General features: G+C 37.6%; 1 protein-coding gene across 1 annotated transcript in view; it reads left to right on the forward strand.

The window, feature by feature from the left end:
* The first annotated feature begins 548 nt into the window (after positions 1-548).
* Positions 549-20184, forward strand: part of LOC107734532 (protein FAM19A5-like) — a 61385-nt gene continuing 41749 nt past the window's right edge. The window contains exons 1-2 of the mRNA XM_016546515.1: positions 549-875; positions 18113-18262. Coding sequence (XP_016402001.1) covers positions 779-875; positions 18113-18262 — 247 coding nt within the window. The 5' untranslated portion in view covers positions 549-778. The remainder of the gene's footprint in view (positions 876-18112; positions 18263-20184) is intronic.

Raw genomic sequence — 20184 nt, forward strand, 5'->3', positions numbered from 1 at the left:
GTTTTATTGCATTGCCAAATTTTTCTTCCTTAAGTTCTGAAAGAGTCGTTAAGGAACCGGAATAGTTAAATTCCTTACGATCCCTTCTCCCCACATTGTGAGTGCGCGCGCGTGTGTTTGTGTGTGCGCGGAGGGAGATCTTCTAGAGGAGGGAGAACTCAGCTCTGAATCCACGGAGAATGTGCGCGAAACGCTTCACTGCTGTTCTCTTTAACTCCACAGGGCACATTCTGTATGATTTGACAAGAACTGGTTTGGGAACGTCGGAGTGACATTGAAGAAGGCTCATTCCTGAAGACCCAGAACCGAACCTCCGTCTCGAGCTCATCTACAGTCAGCATCCGTACATTCTGGACCTTTTACCACTGGACACTTGTACCACTGACCATTTCTCCCTGTGTGGATATTTCTCCAGACCGCAGAGGAATAGCGCCATTTCCAACGGACCAAATGACTCATTTTACTTTGCTTGGATGAGTTTTCCATCAATTTGATTTGCTTTGCTTTTTAATTCAAATACACGTTCTATTGTTAAATATTAAACTGGGCAAGTACCTGTTAAATAATGACTTTTTAATGCCCCTCCCTCCAAATTAAATATTTTAATGCGTTTTATGAGATGCGTAAAATGGAAACCACTGCGCGTAAATTCACGTCGGATTAACTCTCTCTTCGCATCCCGGCCACATTCCCGTAAAAATCTATGGAAGTAGCAGAGTTTGCTTTGAACTTGCTTTAGGCTGGGTGCCGGGAGTGTTTTCTGCGGGACGTAGTGAGGATGCAGTCGGGGATGCGGGCGCTCTGTGCCGGCGGAGGCGCGTCTCTCTGCTGCCTGCTCATGCTGTGGATGATCTACACCCACATCCTGAAAGAAGGCAAGTGTTGAGCATCACTATACATGACTTTCACTATGGAAACGGGGTCTAAATAACCTCATATCTCCGTGCATAGACTCACCTGATTTTGTCCCTATTATAAAGTTGTTTAAAAATGCAGCTGTCAGATTTCTCTGAGCCAAGCTTCTGTTTCTTAACACCCAGGGGAGAACCATAGAGTCTAGGACAGAAACAACTCCTCTGAGAGACCCTGGAGAGCTTGTGATATTATTATGGAAATCTATAGCATAATATAGAGGGCATGCTTCACAACCCTGAGGAAAATTGTATTGCTCAGGGGTTGCTCTTTCACAGCTCAGGAGATTTATTTGAGATGTAACTTTGTCTCAGTGGGTTCTCCTAAAATGTCTTTGGAGAAATACACTAAATTTGAGATGTGGAGCACAAATGTGAAGAACTTGATGAGAAATCTCAAACTTCAGCCTTGAGAAATCTGAGCACAATTTATGTCATTGTTGTGATTTCTCTCAATTGAGATCTAATTTGCGGTTTTCTTTTCTATGTGAATGGCTTTTAGAGGTGCATTGTGTGTGTCAGACTAGTTCTAGTGTGAAGCTCATGGGTCTCTGAAGTTCTTTTGCTTCTTCTAATGCTGTGAATGATGTGTTCAGGGACCAGTGCTTTTGTATGCATGCATTTGCATCAGTGCCTACTGACATGCATTGCACACTGTTTTGTTGCATGTGTGTGCGTGTCTGTACGGCGTTTCTGTGTGCGTTCTAGAGGTAATGAAGAGGATAGTCATGATTTGAGTCAAGGGTAAGAACGTGACTCACATTTGATAAGCTAACTGCCCTAAAAAGGCACTGGGAGGCATGTCATACATGGCACAGCTTTGTGTGCTGATGTGGAAGTTTTGCAGATGGCTGTCAGTGGGGGGTGCGATGGGGTTTTGAGTTAAGATGGGATATAATAAGAGATATTACAGACATTAACACTTCATCTCACGGTGGTGTCTTAGCATGGTAATACTGCAGACTTAAAGGCACCCTGCTGCACAAATCCTCACATTTAACTGAGACGTTCAGCACATTGAATGTTAGTAGGCGTGAACTGGTGTCTTGTATTTGAGGGCTCAAACATCGCTTATAGATCCTCTTAGTTAATGGCTGAGCTTTATTTGGGCTTCATGGCCTCCGGCTCAAACTAAGGAGGGAAACTCCTTTGAAATAAATTTTTTATTCTGACCACCATGAAGCATCAAGAAATACCTGAGGGCCTGAAATTTTTTGCATCACGTCCAGCTGCACAAGCTGATAAATCACTCATCAAATGTCACTGAATATGTTGTATTTTACAGGCAAGGTGAGGGGATATTTCTGCCACAAAGTCTTTTTTAATGTTGTTGATAGAATTTGCTCAGTGTTATTCCTTAATATCCTTATTCTTTAATTGTCATTAATCACCCTCATTTCGTTCCAAGCGAAAATGTCTTTCTTTTTTCTGTGGAACTATACTCACCCTCAAAATGAATAAAAAAAATGCTGTTTTGGGCCTCATTAACTTTTATTGTGAACAAAAACAATTGAAACATCTTTTTTTAGAATATATAATTTTGTGTTCTGCCAAAGTTGGAGAATATATATATATATATATATATATATATATTTAACAGCATTATTTTTTAGCACAGTCTGGTAGTTAATGTTTTATTTAGTTTATTTACAGTTATGCATTTGATATACTTTTATTCAAAGTTTTTTATCGCTTCATATTATTATTATTTAATTTGAATGTATTTATTTATTTATTTATTCACTGAAGAAAGTCACACACATTGCATTGAAGACTTTTTAAAACCAGATCATATTTTTTATTAAATATATTTTTTATTACTTATGTGTTTATTTTACCACCGAAGAAAGTCATACAGGTTTGGAATGAGTAAATAATGACAGAATTTTCAATTCTGGCTGAAAAAAAAAAAAAAACAGTTAAAGGAACACGATTTCGGTCTATAGCCGGAGGAAACGGCAACTTATGATTGCTGTGATGTAGTGTTGTTTTTGGCGGCCTGTTTTAATTTTAGTTTTAGTCTAGTCTTTGTGTGAAACTGTCATTTTAGTTTTTATTAGTTTTAGTCACGTTCATACTCTTTTTAGTCTAGTCAAGTTTTAGTCAACTAAAAGTCTGAGCATTTTAGTCTAGTTTTAGTCGACGAAAACTGATGACATTTAGTCTAGTTTTAGTCAATGAAAATTGTATTTTAGTTATCTTATTATATTATTGTTACCTTATAGACTCAAGAATACATCCATTCCAGACACGGAAGACGCTCTGATTTGAATTTACAACATTTATTTTACCAACCAAACATGTTAGAAGTACACACACATAAATTTAAATAAAGACGAACCCCGGCTGGCCGGCCATCGGTCCCTTTCTCTGTGTCAGACTTAACTTTGTTTGGTTTTCGTCTTCTAAATCAGTGTTTCCCAACCTTTCTTTAGTCGCGGCACCCTTTGGAAATTTTAACAAATTTGTGGCACCCTACAAAATTAATTTTGTCACAATATTTGAATTTCTAACTTCGATATGATAATTTGAAAAGTATAGATATTCGGTACAACAGGGAAGAACTGCAGAATATAATGTCATACAGATATTTTTAATATTATGAAAAGAAATGTGTCTATCAATGGTGGCAATCAGTAGGCTAATTTCTAATGAAGAGACCAATTTATATGACAGATTTTAATGTAGGCTTTTATTCATATGTAAACATTGTGAGATAGCTAGTTATAATGGTAATTAAACAAAGTTTTGATTTTACAGCTGGGTAATTTTGTTGCAGTAGCACGAGATAGCTTGATTTAAAACTTTGAATTGAATAAAAAATGACAAGGAGGCTAAGCAGTTAATAATAAAATAAGAACAAATAAAGAAATTACTAATGATAGCGCAAATTTAAAAAAAAATCACGATAGGCCTACAAATGAAATAAATTGCTTTTTAGTTTTTCAGGTAGGTCTAACACACAGTAGGGCTATTAAGAGATTTTTTTTTTTTTAATTTTACGAATTATCCAAATAATGTTTAATCCTAGAAAGCTATTATCATCAGAGGACACATGAGCATAACGGTTAGCAGATCAATGAATGAGAGGGCAGCGTTACCAGAGTTGCCCATTTACCACACCTTGTTACAGCACAGTAGGGCTCTTGCAGACAGAAACAATACTGTACTACATCGGTGTTTCCTGTCAGCTTGATTTTTGAGTGGACTTTGCTGTTCCGATGAGCATGAACGGTATATGAGTGGAGCACTCACATGGGCCGCGAGCGACTGAGCGGGATGACACGCAGAGCGTCACACCACGTGAAAGTGAATCCTGAGCGGTGAACTCATTTTCGGCAGCCGGAATTTTGGTGCATCTCTAATTATTGGCGACATTAGAATGGATATTATATAATAGCTGCTTTTTTGAACATTTTAGCAATTTAAAAATATTAAAAAAGGATTTTTTACGCGGCACCCCGGTTGGGAAACACTGTTCTAAATAATGCCGCGAGTGGGGCTTGAGGAAGTGGTGTCGCCTGCGTCTGCGCAGTGCGACCTGATGCAGCCCCTGAAGGGAGACACAGGAAACAGAAATACTGCAAAATAATAATAATAATAACGCGACTAAACGAGACGAAATAACGTTATAACATTTCGTTTCGTCTCGTTTTGGTCAACGAAAATGAAGAGACATTTTAGCATAGTTTTTATTTTGTAAACCACATTTAGTCTCGTTTTTATTCGTCAACGATATTGCATTATACATTTAATTATAGTCATCGTCACATGACCAGCATTTACGTCTCGTCTCGTCTCGTTTTCGTCATGTAATAAAGGTTCGTTGACGACGATATTTAGTCATAATTTTCGTTGACGAAAGCAACACTACTGTGATGCTACAGTGTGGTGGCCTTTCATTTCGATAATGATATCCGTGACCCTACTGAAGTTGTGGGGGAGATATTGATTGATCAATTTGTGTGACCATCGACCTTTGCCGCTCTTTGGCTCCGAGTCATTTACAGAGGAAAGCATGTGGGTTCGAATGAAACCTTGAACCTTCAAGCATAGGCATGTGATGAAAAACCCTCATCGCTCATCGCTGGATTTGAAAAGATCCAGCGTACACATGCATATTATGATAGTGCTTTATTTGTGGTGAGATGTAAGTGATATAGAGATGTGTGTGTATCTTTGTGTGCCAGCAGCGCGTGTGTTATAGTCATGATTTAATTATGCCGTCCTCCCAGGCCAGGGCTGTCATCCAGAATCATAACAGAGAAACATGTGATGACATCACGATAATGCACAGAGCGTTTTCATCACCGATGCCCGGCGTAACGAGATGGACAGTGACGAGATGAGAGAGATTTACAAGATTAAAATCAATTGTCAGGAGTCCAATTAAAAATTCTCTCTTCTTCCGTAGTGGAATTCCCCGGAAAGCTCGAAGCATAAGATTAGTCGTTTGTTAAATATTGTTTCATTGAGCACCTCCCGCACCACTGCGCGTTCAAACTAATGCTTGATTCAGCTGCTTTGTGATGTGAGATGCAAACAAGCTTCTCTGCATGTGCAAATCTGCAGGCTGTTAGGACACAAGCTCATGCCACTGACCGATGTCTCTCTTTATCCGTCAAGCTCTCCAAATGCTGCACTGCACATCAGAGATACTGCTCGCTTTGGTTAAAGGTGATGTGTGACATTTTTCTGATGTTTAAGCATTTTCTTGTATCTGGCCTAAAATGCAGAGACAACTGTAAGCCACTCGTAGGCTGATTTTCAAGGAGTTCTAATAAACCTGGAGAGCTATCCAGCAGTCCCATCCATCTTAAACGCAATTGCTCGGCTGGTGCATGCAGCCTGGATGCTGATGCCTTTGCTGCTGTTCCAGGAAGATTTTCTGAGCCAATCACCTGAGCCATAAATGCTTCTGATCATTTCATATTAGACAGACCAGGAAAACCTAAGTCTGTTTCATGCTGTTGAGAGGCCTGTGAGGAAAAATAGGTCACTGGTGAAATATCTACAGTAATATTGTATGCCTACTTTTAGTGGTCGTCACAAGGTTGTGATATTTTTGAGTTTTTAATTAAATTTTCATTTTTTTTTTTAGTTTGTCTTGTTAATTTAGTTTACTCTGTCATTATTTGTTTCAGTATTTTATAGTTTTAGTTTTGAGCATTCTAATTTTGGTTTTATTATTTTTAGGACCAAAGTTGCCAGTGGTACAGAATTGACATTTTACCTTTTCAGGCGCTATAAAATCTAAATATGAATTGTGTGGCTTTTAGTCCATGATCTTAACTTTCAGGGTATCTATATGACAGTGTTCTAGTGCATTTGTACGTTTTGTAGATATGTATTTTTAAACTTTCTCTTCCATGGTTTTGACGGTGAGGAAATTTTCCCACCGGTTAATCGACGTGTGACAACACCGATAATACCGGTATCACCGTGGGGGCGTTCCCTCTTTTCCTCGCTTTCCTTCGCTTTTAAATAGCTTGCAAAAGTGGCATGCGGATTTTAATTTCACTTTCAAATAGCGGCAATTCGGCATAAAGCAATTGTTTGTTTTTAGTTAGTTTGAATTTTCCCTCTTTTCCTCGCTTTCCTTCGCTTTTAAATAGCTTAAAAGCGCCGTGCTCTAATTAGTGGCAGTTAGGCGTCAATTGCTTGAATGCAACAACAAAATACAACGTCAAACTCACTTTAGCCTTCCAAAATCACCATAGATAAATGGCATAAGTCAACAGGATTTTCAAAATCCAAAATACTGCCAAACAGGCGCTTTTGCATTTCGCTTCGAAACTAAATCATCCGCCATCGTCTTGTCTGTCTCAACCCACTCTTCTTGTCAGTCAGCTCGACTCACTCTCCTCACTGGAGAAATGAAATCACAAATAAACATAGTTTAAATAGGTAGCCTATACAAAACTAGAAATAAGTAAACACGTATAATATATAACCAAATAAATAAGAAACGTAGAAAGTTTATTAGCATCAGCACCGTCTATCGTGGCAAGCCTAATGAGAACTGATGCCTTTGCAAGTAGTGGAAATATTTAATTTTATTTCAAATAACTTTTTTATGTAACTACTTTTTTAATAACCCTGTCACAGGGTTACACAGATTTTTGTCCAATCAGATTCTCTCTAGAATAAGAATGTCTCTCCCTTTGCAATCGACCAGCAAGTATTGGAAAAATTGTTTATGGATATGACATAACTAAACCTTATCGATATGTCCCACCTAAACATCTTGTTTCAATAGGAAATATGTCAACACAGGACAGAAAACTGAACTCGTCAGGCAATTTCATGAGGCCTTTTCTGGAAGTGCTCTCAAAGAAAGGTAATTTATCCTTTGATTTTTGGCGGGTGAAATTTTTGACCACCTTTGACAACCACTAGCTATGATTTAAGATGGCATGATTTGTAGTAGATGTTGTTCTCTGACTGGTATCCAAAAACCCCTCTACAGACGAGAATAATTCATATTAGTGAACGCGTCTACAACTGAGAAACAGATATGGAGTGTGTTTGGCTTCGGAAATGGATTTACAGTGCAGGAGAGTGATGAAATAAAAGGGCTACTGTGTGCTTTTTAAGACAGGCCCATTAACTGCAACACGTGCTTTGGTCTGTCAGGCCCTTTTGGGGGGTTCAGTAACAGAGAAATGTGTGGGTCGCTCCGAGTGGCTGTGAATCCTGCCCTGACAGCTCCCCCCACAAAGCACCGCCATTCGTCATGGCAAAGACAGGAAATCAAAGTGCGCTTGGCTCTGCACTCTGGGCCACAGAACAGACAGATGGATGAGCTGTCACCAACATCAGCGCTGCCAGTTTATTTAACAATACATTTGGAAATGTCAGAGTTCCCTCTGCAGACTTTTCGCCCTGCCACCGCCGACACCTTTCTGCTTCCACCGTAGAGCTTGGGTATCAGTGGGTGGGAAGAGATTATTCTAATTATAATGCAGCAGAAGTTCTCAGCACATCCTGTAGGAAAAAAGACTCCAATAGTTTCATATTTGTGTTTTCTGGAGTTTCAGCAAAGATCTCAACAGTGTTTCAGTATCTATCTATCTATCTATCTATCTTATATTTTTTTATAATTGCAGTGATATTATTTTCTTTCAGCTTCAATTAAATTTAATTCTGCTTCCTTACAATTTAGTTTGAATTGCAGTCCTCCATCCTGTTTGCTTCCTTAATTCAAGTTTAGGAATTTAATTGGAATTGAACAGAAATTCTCAATTTCATATCTGAATGGTGCACAACCCTGTAGGAGAAACATCTAAGACAAAGTTGATGCTTGATACCCAGTAATAGATAACCGAGAAGAACTCCATTAATTCTCTCAAGCTGTGAGCGAGCAACCTCTGAGCAATAAATTTGTCCTCTGGGATTACTTGGCTGAACCACAGTGTATGAATCGCTGGTTATTTTTTTTTTATTTATCTCCCTAAATGCCATTGTCATAATGTTGTGTAGGTGGGCAGGAGAGATATGTCATTTCCAGCAGCACAATTAGCAAAATGCAATTTCTTCCTCCACAAAGGCCACTAGCTCCCAGCATGCCAGATGTTAATGATGGCCCGTGTCATAAATTTAGTGCCTCTGTAGGTAATGAAGCCGTAGAAGTGAACGGATGTTTGTGCAAAACTCAAAAGCTTTTTAAGGCAAAATCAATTGTGTAGCATTGTGCCACCAATTTATTTATTTATTTATTTATTTTTTTTACATTTTTCGCTGCTGGGTGAATATAAATTTAATTCATGTCAAATGCCACCCTGCTCTAGTTAGTTCTGCTCCTGTTCTCTCTCTCTCTCTCAGCTGAGAGGAATTCTTGAGCATCTAATATATGAAGATGAATGATATGATGTTCTGCAGTATTTTAGCTTCACTGCTTTCTCTCTCTCTCTCTCTCTCTCTCCTGAGAATTACTGTCTGAGTTTACTATTGTCACATGTTGTATAAAGTGTGAGACCTTTGTTCCCTGGCTTGTTGCTAACTTGTGTCAATTTCTGTTATAGCCGTCCTCATTCCACTTGAGGTTGATGCTAAATGACAGAGATGTTTAAACAGGTTTTTAGAGGGTTAGGGTGGGTTAATTAGCTCTTCAGTACACAATGCAGGAGGTTATGACCGTTTCTATTGCTGAACATAACTGTTAACAGCAAAGACAAACTCTATAGAGAGGCAGTTTTTCATCTGTGGCTCAAGCTGTGCTTCTTTCCACTCGTACAGCAACAAAGGATTAGCTTGACTGTCTGTGGACCGAAGAGATTTATTTGAGGAAATCTCACAATACCTGTCAAGAAAGTCATATTCCACTGCAAAGAAAGAGAATAGTACATTTTACTTAAAGGAATGCTCACATTTATGCTCTCTCACCAAAGGAGATATTTAACACAGTGTGTGAACTGCTCTCTTCCTTGTGATAACAGTAGACTGGAATCAGGGTCTAAAAAGGATGGGGGAAAGCACCAAAAACATCATAAATGTAGTCCAGATGACTTGTGCACTAGATTATGTGTCTTCTGATACAATATACTGTAAGATACAGTAGCTTTGTGTGAGGAATGGACTGTTATTTTCTGAAACTCTCGCTTGTTGTGACCCAGTCAGTTTCACTGTATGGAAAAGAGCAGCTTGACTTTCAGTTATGAACATTTTTTTGTGTTCCATTGGGAAAAAGTGGAAATTTAATTTAATTTAATTTAATTTTTTACAAATATTTTATTTGTCATTTTAGTGTTTTTTTTGTTTTATTTTAGAACACATTTTTGCCATAAATAAAAAATGTTAAATGACATTTTTAAATATACTTTATTGTAGTATTTGTTTCATTTCATTTAGAACAGTACAGTAACAGTAACACATAATGAACTGAAAGCATAATTAAGATTTGTTAAATGCCCGGGTAAGAAGATACAATTTTAACTTAGATTTAAACTCAAGTACAGAGGACAGGGATCTCAGAGATAAGGGGTAGCTATTCCAGAGCCTAGGACCAACAACTGCGAACGCACAATACCCTCTCTATTTCAACTGTGTTCGAGGCTGGGCCAGAGAGTAACTGTTTGTGGACCGTAGACACCTGCCTGACGTGTTCGGACTTAAAGATTCAGATAAGTATGTGGGCACAAGACAATTTAGACATTTAAAATCAAACAACAATATTTTGAAATCAACTCTTTGACGCACCGGCAACCAGGTAAGTTGACGTTTGCGGACTCCAGTTAAAAATCTGGCTGCAGCGTTTTGAACCATTTGAAGCCTTGTAATAGAGGACTGGGATATTCCAGTGTATAAAGAATTACAATAATCCAAGCGGGATAGAACAAAAGCATGTGTAACTCTTTCAAGATCTTTGGGGGATAGAAAAGACTTTACTCTAGATAGAAGTTTCAGGTGAAAAAAGCTTGACTTAACTACTGTGTTTATATGTTGATCAAACTTTTAAGAGGAATCTAAAAAGCCTCCCAGATTTTTCACAGTCGGTTTGACATAAGAGTGCAGATTGGCAACATTAACAGTAGTTTCTTTACCCACAGAGGGCCCAAATACAATTGCTTCCATTTTACTCGTATTTAGGTGCAAAAAATTTGAGGACATCCAGGATCGTATATCGTTTATACAAGCAAGCAAGGTTTCTAAACCTTTCCTGTCAGTACGCTTCAAAGGCAGATAGATTTGAGTGTCATGACACTCCATGCCACCTAAGAATCGAACCTAGAGGTGTAACAAGTATAGTGAAAACAGAGTTAGGGCCAAGATGGAACCTTGGGGAACGCCACAGGTGAGAGGAGCTACAGTTGAGACAGAGCCTCCAATGCCAATTGAAAAGGTTCTGTCAGTAAGAAAAGATTTAAACCAACTGAAGGCACTTCCACGGATGCCCACATACTGTTCAAGATGTGACAAAAGAATGCCATGATCAACAATATCAAACGCTGCACTCAAGTCTAAAAGTCCCCGGAGTTGATTTGTTATACTGCCTCTATACTGATTTTAATATACAATATTGAATTTCAGCGTTTTGTTACTGTAACACAGTAAAAAATACTGTTATAATAATGAGAACACAAAGAAATAATAAAATACTTAAAAGTAAAATGTTCTCACATTAGAGTAAAAAAATCTATTATTATTACTACTACTACTACTTAGGCTTGGGCGATAAAACGGTATCGATATTTATCGACGGTACACCTTTGATATCGATAGAAAAAATGTTCGATATAGTGCACGATATAGGCACGTGCTATGAGTGACACAGACAACACACACGAACACATGCTGAAATGAGTGTTGTGCCTGCCTGTGATGAGGAGATTGTGAATAAAGAATGACTATTAGTCAAACTTAAAATAAACATTTTTATATTTGAATGTTAGGTGTGCATCAGGGCGCGCGAGATGCGGTGATAATATAAGTGATGTTGTTGCATTTTAATGTTTTGTTAGTCTAGCGCACGAGCTTCGCCGCTGCTGCGTTATTCATTCAAAATATAGAGAAATATAGAAGCTCAATGCGGAGAAGATCTTGATAAAGGTTAAAACCGAAACCAAGCCATTCACACAGAACGCATATTCAGCGCATTTTTAGACGGACAAATATGACTGCTGCACTCGCGTCTCACAGAAGAGATGTATAGAAAGCCATGCAAAGATAAAACAGTTTAAACTTTTAGAAAACACGTCACGAATTTGTGTGGCAGGGATTGTAGGTGGGGGGAGTGAATGTACAGTGCTCTCTTCCACCTTTAATACCACGACTGAGGTGCCCTTGAGCAAGGCACCGAACCCCCAACTGCTCCCCGGGCGCCGCAGCATAAATGGCTGCCCACTGCTCCGGGTGTGTGTTCACGGTGTGTGTGTGTTCACTGCTGTGTGTTTGCACTTAGGATGGGTTAAATGCAGAGCACTAATTCCTAGTATGGGTAACCATACTTGGCCACATGTCATGTCACTTCACTTCACTTCACTTTTAAATGCAATCTGTGTGAATGCGCTTCGGCTCTTTAGATTAAGCAATGCATAAATACATGATGCTGTTTTGTTCATAATTGTTTATGCAATTTACGTATTCGCTTATTATTAATTTCGGTTGCCGAACATTCGGTGCATCCCTAACTATCACTACTACTACTACTAGTACTACTACTACTACTACAATCCATTCCATTATCCTATGTAGTTTTGCATTATTATTATTATTATTATTATTACTACAGTAATGAGAATTAGTAATAGAAAATGTGCTTAATTATCATTAAAATGTTGCAATACAAAAAATCTCTTTGGTCCTAAAAATCAAATTAAATGTTTTCTTAATACAAATTTCTTTACTTTTTTCTTTTTTTTGAATTTGGTATGAAATATAACCTGGACAGTTTCTTAACCGGTTTCATGAGATTCATCCATTCACTCCCATCATGTGTTAAATGTTTAGCACTCCCGCTGATTCAAGTGATTGAAACCCAGTGAGAATCTGCAGTGAAATGTGTTTTGTCTAACCCTTATCTGCCGTTGCAAATTCTAGAACGAAACAGGTGACATCTTCCTGTCAGCTGTCCTGTGGTGCTGTGTTTGGAGAGGAGGTGGTGTTTTGAACCGCACTAGCTTTAAACTTCATGTTCTCTTGCAGTTGTACCTACATCTTTCAGCTGAAAATGACACTGCAGACCTGAATCTAGTTCCTCTGAGAGAGGAAGTAGAGTCTGCAGATGAGCAGAGCTGAGTTTGGTGACCCGGTCTCTGCTCCAGCAGGGTGGCTCAGTGCTGCTCTGTGCCCAGGTGCATGTAGATCCTTAACGTTTGATACGGTCTGTCGTGTCTGGACTAAAGAGGCAGAAAAACCTCCTGTCATATCAATTAACTTAACAACCTGTGATGGAATGGCTGTCAAGCTTTTGGCACATCAAACCCTTGACTCTATTTCTTTGTCTCTCTCTTTCCATCCTGTTTTCCGAGGCTTATCTCCATCCATCCTCATTCATCCTCTGGCTGTTAAACATGGACAGAACGCTGGTATTTCATGCCATTGATGTCCCTGGCCAGCAGCACACAGCTGTTCCTGTGGGTGTTTGTGCCATTTGCGGGCGTTTCTTTAATTATGGGCACTTTTATGTCCCAGGGGTTTTTTATTAAAACTAATTAAAATATATTAAAATGTATTTATTTATTTATTTATTCAGTTTGTTATATGAAGGCTGCACACTTTTGGAACGTGTTTAAGATGCCTTACCCATTTTATTTTTGCTCAAAACACTTTTATGTATAATTGTTTTATGTTTATCCCAAACCAAGATTTGAAACATATATAAATATAAAACATATATAAATATAAATTATACATTTTTAAAATGATGATAATCTAAACCTAATCTAAAACCTAAAGACTCAAATAAACAAACAATTTACACACTATACACACATTTTTAATGTAATTTTTTTTATTTATTTTTTTTATGTGAAGGTCACACTCTCATGAAAAGTGTTTAACATGCCTTCACCATTTTATTTTTGCTTAAAAGGTTTTTATGCATTTTTTTATATTTGTCCCAGACCAAGATTTTATTTATTTATTTTTTTTTTTTGACATTTGTCCCAGACCCAGATTTTCAATCTTAATCTTATAACATATATAAATATAATATATAAATATAAATTATTACATTTTAAAATGATGATAATCTAAACAAAGAGTCAAATAAACATAAACAGTGTATTTTATTTTTGGTTTTTATTTTGTTTTTTGCATTGTGACATTTATTATAAGTGAACACATTTTGCCCTAAATTCTCATTACTCCTCTTATACTTGTCTCATATCTTGATTTCCATTTTTACTTAAATTATGATTGACATCCTTCGCAACCCTTCATTTCAAGTCAGTGTACTTGGTTGCCAAGGTGACAGTAGCGTCAGTGAAGAGCATGATACATATGTGAAGGAAATCAAGGTGTGTGTATGTGTGTGTGTGTGTGTGTGTGTGTGTGTATATATATATATATATATAATTAACACTTAATTTCGAAGTTATGCAAAAAAAAATGTTCATGGCTTTCAGAAATAACAGATGCCATTATTCTTCTGTGATGCATGTATATTTGCTGTTAGCAGACAAATCAAATTAACTAGTGTGAGTGTGTAAAGTATGAATTTATTTTCTAAGAGAGCCATAAGTGCTGTAGTTGAAGAAAGATCTCAGTATGAAATGAAACAGAATAAAAGAGGGGCAAACAGAGAAGCATCAGAGGACTGAAGGAGGGGTTAATTCTCTTATCTAAATTCTGAGCTGTGGAGGATTAATGTGGGCCGTTATGGAAAGAGGTTGTGGCTCTATTTTGGAGGAGGCTGATCAGAGCGAAAGAGGGAGTGAGACAGAGAGAGGTGACCTTCAGCGTTCTCCATAGTCTTTACAATAATGATGTCTGCTGGGATTTCTCATCTCCACTCAACAAGATGCCCCCATCGGCATCAAGGTTAAAACAATTTCAATAGACTCTGCATCTGACACGTGCGGCCTGAAATTGTGTGTAAGTTTTGCTCTTGGTGTGTAATGTTTGATATTGTGTTGTTGAAAGAGGAAACTTTTTTTGTACATGCCAAGTGAGATTTTAAAGTGAGAATGGGCTGAACATTAGTTCATTAATGCAGTATTAATTCGGAGTCCTTCAGGAAATCTACAAATATAGATATATTTATAAGTGTTTTTTTTTTTTAAATCAAGTTGTTTTACTGTTGATATGGGACTGACTGTCTGTCCATTGCACATCGTATTCAACTCCTCTGGTTTCTTCCTGACAGGCAGGTGTCTTCCTGAGTTCGGCTGACCTTAACCTGTTGTTTTGAAATAGTAATTCTACAGGCCACTGGACTGTGAAAGCATTTGGTCGTCCTGTTGGGAGTCCGAGCTTTGTGTTCGACACGTCCGTCTTAATCAGCTCAGCCTGTGCCGACTGTTGACCAAGCAGTAGCGGTCATCAGCTCCACACTGCTGTCTTTGCATTTCAATGGGTCAAGTGCTAATGCAACAGGAGGGTGGATGTGCTGTTTTTTGCGTGTTGGGGTTAGGGGAGTGTAAAATATGATGAATAGCAATAAGCTGTTCAGCTCTGCAATCAGCAGCAGCTTAAAGCTGGAATAAAGGCTGACGCATTGACGAACGGAGAATATGGTGCATGAATAAACTCTTTTTAGACTGTTTTCCATCGAGCATTGATTCAAGTTGCAGTTTGCATTATTTATTGTCTTGCATTTTGGAGACAATAGTTAGGCTTTTTGCTTTTTTAGGGTATTTTTTGACGGTGAGATCTGATTGACTCTCTGTTTGGTCTGATCAGAGTGAATTATTGTGCCCTTGAGATGAGCTTCCTGTGAAAGGGAATCTTAAAGCAGGAGTCGGTGGTGATTCATCACTGTTCCCAAGTTCTATTACACATATAAAAATCCCCTTTCATCACGTCTCTGTTGGCCCTTCAACGGTATCACACAAGATTAATTAATATTGTAAATCTGCTTTTATTGCCATTTTAAACAGGCGGATTCATAGAGATGTACCCGGCCACTTTTCTCTTTTGATCAAACACAAAGAAAGAGCAAAGACAGGAAGTGAAGGAACAAGGAAGACTTTTCTCTCTGACATGAATTATGATTATGTATGAGTCAGCTAATGTCTAGCCAGACTTTTTGCACTTTTTGTTCTTTTTCTACAAAGCTTGCTGGTCATTGTGGTCACTTGAATAGAAGTTGTAAGCTTTGCCAGCACACTAAAAGTGTCAAAAATACTCACTTTTAAAAATATTTATGCCTGTCAGAGAAACCATTGAGGGGAAATGGTCTCGATAGACAGAAGAGAAAGAGATTTTGCTTTATAAAAGGCTTGAGCAACAATGAACACCTTTAGAGAAGTGAAAAGCTACCATTTAAGTGACACCTTAAAATTATCTGAGGTATCTGTCTTCTTCTAAAGACATGTTGAGGAACCAAAATGTGGAAATTGGTTGAACCTTTCCATGATACTCAATGCTATATTGCCTATTTTGGTTCATTTCAGATGTCGGGATATGTTTGGAGAGATCCAGTATTCAAGTTAAATGATGTTCATATTATATACAATGAGAAAATTAGATTTTATGCTGGTATTCAGAGCTACTGGGCTAGAGATCTATTTTAAAAGGATCCAAAAATGAAAATGTTTTTCCCAATCCATATCACTTTCTGTCAGCCTGATTGTACAGGTTGTTCTTTTCCATGCAATTTCAATGAATGATGGCTGGGGCTTTAAAACTTCAAAAAGGACCCAAAAGCAGCATAAAAGTGTTCCATATGCAAGTCTTCTGATATATGATAGCTTTGTGTAAGGCACAGACCAAATTTAAGTTGTTTTTCACTGTTAAACTTGGCGTAACCTCTGAGAATGAATCAGTCTTGTTTAGTCAGTCGTTGCGTCAAAAAGCTTAGGCTGCTGACTTGTTGCCTCACTGCCTTATTAGGCAATGACTTTGCACACACGAAAGCACCTCACAAAACTGATTTTGGACATGCTTCTGTGGCAGCGTAACGGTTTAATGATCTACAACAAAATAGAACAAACTTTGATGATAACTAATTGAACATTTAATTACTATAACACTGATTTCTCTCTAGAAATAACATCAAAAAGTACAAAAAGTTGGTCAGAAACACATTTACACACAAACATCCACCACGTGCAACTTTCAGACGTCATCTTTATTTTTTTTAAGCTCAACCATCATGGAATCGAACGCACAGGATTGTGGGATATCAAAGGCAGCGAAGGATACATATATGCTGCCTTCAAAACTCGATCAGATGAAGGGGTATCAGGAGTCAGGAAGTGAAGCTGACATTGGATTCGGATGTGCCATGATGCCTTCCTACCTTGGAATGCATCCCCCGAAGGCAGCATTTTTCAGCTTTCGGACGCAGCCACCGTGTTAAACTAGAGATCCAAATTAGTCTGATTCATGAATGGATCCATTCAGGCCATCAGAATCATTTTTTGAGCTTGATCAAACAATTCATTTACAAGAACTCAGAAGAATGATTCATTCACAAAAGTTCTCATACAGATCTATTGTATGGCTTTAGAAGACTTGGAAAATAGTTGTTGACTTCTTCATAGTGCACTTCTTTATTAATCTTTTTAGTGTACGAGTCAATTGAACCACTTTTGTGGTGTCATTTTGGAGCATGACAGTTCAGTTCTCATTCACTTTCATTGTATGTACTGTATGAATGTTACATGATTTTCATAGTACAGGCAATAAGAAAATGAAATTTTATGCTGGTATTCAGAGCTGTTGGACTAGATATCTATTTTAAAAGAATATTTCACCCAAAAAATCAAAATGTTGTTTCCCATTCATATGATTTCTGTGTTATTCTTGATTGTACAGATTGTTCTTTTCCATGAAATTACAATGAATGATGATTGGGGCTTTCAAACATAAAAAAGGACCCAAAAAAGCACCATAAAAGTGGTCCAAAAGTGGCCTTCTGATGCATGACAGTTTTGTGTAATGCACAGTCACAATTGACGTTGTTTTTCAGTGTTAAACTAGGGGAAACATCTGAAGCTGAATCAGTGAGTCAGTCCGATTCATAAAGGAATAATTTGTCCATGTTTTGTAAACTCATAGAACTCAAAGACTCATAAATAAAATAAAATAAAATATTCCTCATGAAAATCTATTGTATGGCTTCAGAGGACTCTGAACATAGTTGTCGAGTCAAATGAATCAATTTTATAGCGCACACATCAAATGAACCAATTTTGTGGAGCCATTTTGGAGCTTGACTGCCACACATTTCATTCACTTTCATTGTATTGATTTACAAATTACCTTTGTGTTCCACACAAAAAAGAAAGTTACACAGGTATGGAATGACATGAGGTTGAGTAAACAATGGCAGTGTTCATTTTTGTGTGAACTGTTCCTTTAAATGTTAAATTTCACCAAAAGCCATCCATGTTTATTTCCCTCCATGATTGCTTTGGCAATGACTCTCAGACTGGTACATAACAATGCACTCAAAAATAGGCTAATTTTAAGGGATAATAAACCTTCATGTTGAAGTTTATATAACAAGATTTTACTACTGATATCTTTATTTTTAATGTCATGCTTTCTGAAATGTGTGTGTGTGTGTGTGTGTGTGTGTGTGTCCTCCACAGGTCAGTTGGCAGTAGGCACATGTGAGATAGTGATGTTGAATAGAGACAGCAGTCAACCCAAGCGCACTATCGCCAGGCAGACAGCCCGCTGTGCCTGCCGGAGAGGACAGATCGCTGGCACCACACGGGCCCGACCAGCATGCGTGGACGGTGAGAAGCATCCCACACACACACACATTCTCACATTGTGTGGATGTGCACACACATATATCCTCTCACAGCATGCAACAAGCCACGTCATGTTGTTCGACTTCACTGTTGAATTTGCATTGCACAGTTTTTTTTGTCTCGTGTCAAAATCTTGTATCACACAATATAACACAATAGTCAGACTTGCTGCATGTAAAGAAATGTTCCTCTCTGCGGTTTGTGCTGTGTCAAAGAAAGTCGAGGACGGATGAGGGATCGGTGAAAAGGGAAAGAAAAAAATGTAATCTTTGGATTGTGTCTGTCACTGTGGTTTAGGAGGAATATTTGAGCCTGTCTGTTCTGCCGAGTACCAGATGTGGCTGAGTATCTCATGGGCTTTCAGCCTTTCTTAGGTTGTAAACCTGAATATGATGGTAGTCGTTTTTTCTGTAGCAAATAAACCCAATTCTCCTGACAGCTGGGGTCGTGTATTTAGTTTTTTCAGTGCAATGGTGTTTTTTGGTAAATGCTACAGCTTGAGCTCTTCGACGACACATTAGTAGCACTTTGTAACGGCAAGACCAGAGTAATTAACCAAGAGAGTACCATAATTACAGCTGTGGGAAATTGATTTTTTTTGGCTTTCTCTGCTGCCTTCATGCTCCATTAGTAGTGGATCCATTAAAGAAGGACTTGTTGCATGAACACACACACAAATGCTATAGAATTACAGGCTACCCCATGACTGCTGTACAGAGACCATTAAAGTTTCAAAGAATGTAGAAATTACATTAAAGATCCATCCATCCATCAGCATCTATTACTACTTCTCATTCAGGCCTTGTATCTGCTGCATTATAGAGCTCACCTGAAGGATTCTGACATTTAAAATTCCAAAATTTCCATGACGAAATAGATTTTTAGTGTAAACTTATGAATGTTTTATTGGTACAACTACATAAGCTCTGAGGTTAAGCGTCAGGATATACTTCTGTACAATGATCCATAATAATAATTTAATTTCAACTTCAACTTCAACATAAGAATAATTTCAACTTCATTTACATTTATATTTAAAAAATAACAAAATAATCAAAAATAAACATATATAATATCATAAAATACATATAATAGATATACATTTTGTGCATACACACACACACATATACATACATACAGTTGTGGTCAAAATTTTACATACACTTTGCAGTATCTGTAAAATGTAAATTATTTTACCGAAATAAGGGGGATCTGACCTGACCTTAGAACTGACCTGAATAACATATTTCAAATAAAAGACGTTTACATATAGTCCACAAGAGAAAATAACAGTTGAAATTTATAAAAATGACCCCGTTCAAAAGTTTGCTTGATTCTTAATACTGTTGTTACCTGGATGATCCACAGCGGGTTTTTTTTTTTGATAGTTGTTTATGAGTCCCTTGTTTGCCCTGAACAGTTAAACTGCCCGCTGTTCTTCAGAAAAATCCTTCAGGTCCCACAATTTTTTTGGTTTTCCAGCATCTTTTGTGTATTTGAACCCTTTCCAACAATGACTGTATGATTTTGAGATCCATCTTTTCACACTGAGGACAACTGAGGGACTCATACACAACTATTACAGAAGGTTCAAACGCTCACTGATGCTCCAGAAGGAAAAACGACTTTTCAAAGTCATACAGTCATTGTTGGAAAGGGATCAAATGCTCAAAAGATGCTGAAAAAAAGCAAAAAAGCAACAAAAAAAAGAATCAAGCGTATATATGTAAACTTTTGAATGGGTCATTTTTGTAAATGTAACTATTATTTTCTCTGTGTGTATATATGTAATATATATATACAGTGGGTACGGAAAGTATTCAGACCCCCTTAAATTTTTCACTCTTTGTTATATTGCAGCCATTTGCTAAAATCATTTAAGTTAATTTTTTTTCCTCATTAAT

This window comes from Sinocyclocheilus rhinocerous, unplaced genomic scaffold, assembly GCF_001515625.1.
Source record: "Sinocyclocheilus rhinocerous isolate Xijiao unplaced genomic scaffold, SAMN03320098_v1.1 scaffold99, whole genome shotgun sequence".
Classification (NCBI taxonomy): Eukaryota; Metazoa; Chordata; class Actinopteri; order Cypriniformes; family Cyprinidae; genus Sinocyclocheilus; species Sinocyclocheilus rhinocerous.